Source organism: Sinocyclocheilus grahami, unplaced genomic scaffold, assembly GCF_001515645.1.
Source record: "Sinocyclocheilus grahami isolate Dianchi unplaced genomic scaffold, SAMN03320097.WGS_v1.1 scaffold641.1, whole genome shotgun sequence".
Classification (NCBI taxonomy): Eukaryota; Metazoa; Chordata; class Actinopteri; order Cypriniformes; family Cyprinidae; genus Sinocyclocheilus; species Sinocyclocheilus grahami.
In genome coordinates, this window is record NW_015505820.1 from 819,219 (window position 1) to 822,474 (window position 3,256).

Here is a 3,256-nt window from a genome sequence, read left to right on the forward strand (position 1 = left end):
TATATATATATATATAATTTCTTTAGTATTTTCTGTCCTTTCTATCCTGTTAAGAATTTATGAGTATTATTTTAAAAGACTAAAAGGTAGAATAAAAAAAATAATAATAAAAAAAAGTTTTTTGTTTTTTAAGAATTTGTAAGAACTAGGTTGTGTATTTAAATATGCATTTATATAATTTTGAGAAAAGAAGGTAATCTACTGCAAGGGAAATGAAACTGCCACCGCATGAGCCACAGGGCACACCCACACCAAAGCGATTTCATACCCAAGACATTTAAACATCAAAACACCTATAGTTAGTGAAAGTAAGTGACCACGTGTGCATGTATACACATTTATACCAATTAGAAACATGAAGTTATGTTTGCTACAAGTGTGTATTAGTGTGCTTGTGTTTGAGTTTCTGTGTGAATCTCACCTGTAGCTCTGCCATAATCTTGTCTCCCTCATCCTCTTCCTCAGTGATAGCCGAGGCAGCGATAGGTGGAGGAGTAATGGGTTTGGGCTTCACCTCTGGAGAGGACTTTGGTTCAGACTGAGACGCTGTACCGTTGGACTCCTCTTCACCCTCCTACGAAACAAGTTATATTAATAATTATTTTAAAATATAATTTATTTTATTTTACTTTTTCATTTTATAATAATTATTATTTTGAAACCGAATTAAAATTTATTTTATATTTATAGTTTTATTTTATTAATTTATATTAATAGTTATTTAAAAATATAATTAAAAGTTCATGCAATTATGTTTATTTATCTTTTTTTTATTATTTGTACAAAGTAAAAAAAAAATTATATATATATATCAATAATACACATATATCCTGCAAACACACTTGTACCATAACAGACTCCTTCCTGCTGGTGTAAATGACCTCTCCAGATCGGGTGGTGGTCATCCCAGTGTTGGTGGTGTAGTTTCGTCGAGGTGGGGGTGGAGGAGGGGACTTGTTGGCTTTGTCTGTGGTCGGAAGCTTAACAACTTTTTCCTGTGTCTTACTTTGTCTCTCCAGGCTGGATTTGATGGATAGGTTGGGCTTAAGAGGTCTCTCCAAAGCTGACTTAACTGGTTTCTCCAGAGGTTTGGGAGGTTTCTCTGGAGCAGTCTTAGTAGGTTTCTCAGAGTTTGGCTGATTGTCATCTGCAGAAACAGAATTAAGTATAAACATCTCCAAATAGTAGTCTCAAGAGCTCTGATGTCTCTTTCAGTCTCTTACCCTGTTTTGCTGGTGCTGCTGTGGGCTCATTTTTTTCTACCACCTCCTCCAGGGAGGCAAGAACCACTTCAGGGGAGCCCTCGGGTTCGCTGGGCACCTCAAGGTTTGGTATTCCTCTCAGCATGTTGGCTTCTGCTTCCTGGAGCATCCGTTCGAACTCCTGCCCATCATAATGACCCATGTTCTGCCTCTTCTCCTCCCATTCTTTCTCTGCAGCCTGAAGATACCGATCAAACTAGTAACTAAACAAGGGAACACACATTTTCACCTCACCCACTTGGTTTATCATGCACAATACTCACCTCTATTGACACAGCCCTGTTCTTGTTCTTGCTGCGACTAGCGCGTATCTCCTCAATGATGTTTGGAGAAGGACCTTTGCCATGAATGCCATTAGCTGAGACTCCATTGCTGCTGTTATTTGGTATTTGTGTCTGCTCAAGTGAGGGTTTTTTGAGCTGTTTGGTGGGTGAAGGGGTAGACTCTCGTCTTTGTGCTGCAGGGGGAATGGGTGAAGGTGCTGTTGATTGCTGGGATTGTTGTGAAGCTACAGGAGAGGTCTGGGCATGGTGGATCACCACAGGATTTGACGTCATAACCTCTGACCTCACTGTGGAGCTCTGAGGTGCAACCGAGGCAGCCTCGAGGGATTCAACAATGGCCGATTCTGTTTTTTCAGAGGCAGAAGGTGTCGAGGAAATAAGGTCAGAGGGTTTCAGCAGGCTATCTGTGGCAGACCTAAAGAACAAATGACATATCAAACAGAAATCAATGAGGAAAACATTCACAATACAGTAAAATCCATTTTTATCATCTCTATAATATTTTTTGAGGAGTAAAGCTGAAGTGTGTAATTTTTTAAATATAAAATACTCCTATTACAGCTGATTTCCTCTAGAGGCTCTGTGAGGCTTTCAGAACATTTCTCGACATTGGTTCAACTACCTGTTTGAACAAACAATGAAAGACAGAGTGTTCGAGATTCCTATTTGTATTGCACATAACTGAGGTTTGAAAAAACACATATCTTGTCCTGGACGTTTGTGCTACCAACATGAATACTATGAACCCTATTACATTACTTGTATTTGAAATGATCTAATCTATAAAATAAAAATAAATATACATTTTTACATTTAAAATCAAAAACATAAATCAAAATTAGAAATTCATGTATAATATAATAGAAATAAAATGGATTTTAAAGAAGAAAGGGTAAAAGAAAAGGAGAAAAAAGAAATAGGATACCAATGTAATTGAATTTAAATAAAATTAATAAAATATTAAAGGGTTCATATGATGCTTTTTTAAAGATAATTATTTTGTGTATTTGGTGTAACAGAATATGTTGACATGCTTTAATGTTCAAAAAACACATTATTTTTCAAATACTGTACATTATTGTAGGTCCTCTAAGCCCCGCCTCTCTCAAACGCTTCGTTTTCTACAAAGTCCCTCCTTCCGACAAGCGCAGTCTGCTCTGATTGGCCAGCTGACCCAGTGCATTGTGATTGGCCGAACACCGCAAGCACTCGTCGGAAATCCACCCCCCCTTACCATAATCGTGAGCTTCATCTTTCAAAATAAATGTAAAGACAGAGCCCGAAAGGGGAACAGAGTCGCGTGACAGACACAGTGATGAAGCTGGTATGTGTGCAGTATACAAGCCACGGTTAAGACAGCTGACTCTACTGTGATCTCTCTCTCACTCTCTGTCACACACACACACGCGTGCGCACGCACGCACACACACACACACGATGCGCAAAACTCCACATTTGAACAGTCAATAGCAAATACTTAAACTAATAACAAAACAATAGCTGATTCAGAAGTGCCAGATTGTCATAGCAAAGTCAGAATGACCTCCTCATCTCCTCATCCTCCTCATTCATTTTATGGACGTTCACGAAACGTCCATAAAATGCATTGCTGTTCTGTTGTAAGTAATCTTAAAGATTCCTAAATGCATCTACTTCCGGAAGGCCAAATAAAGTGCTTTTGCTCTCACACTGAAACACACAGCGTCTCCC

The 3,256-nt window shown here is 38.5% G+C and overlaps 1 protein-coding gene across 1 annotated transcript in view; it reads right to left on the reverse strand.

Annotated features, from left to right (window-relative positions):
- The window catches only part of LOC107558330 (sickle tail protein homolog), an 18,365-nt gene that overhangs the window by 4,625 nt on the left and 10,484 nt on the right, over positions 1–3,256 (reverse strand). Inside the window, exons 4-7 of the mRNA XM_016241982.1 lie at positions 1,526–1,961; positions 1,224–1,440; positions 849–1,147; positions 422–574 (exon numbers count right to left, since the gene is read on the reverse strand). Of these exons, the coding sequence (XP_016097468.1) occupies positions 422–574; positions 849–1,147; positions 1,224–1,440; positions 1,526–1,961 (1,105 nt within the window). The remainder of the gene's footprint in view (positions 1–421; positions 575–848; positions 1,148–1,223; positions 1,441–1,525; positions 1,962–3,256) is intronic.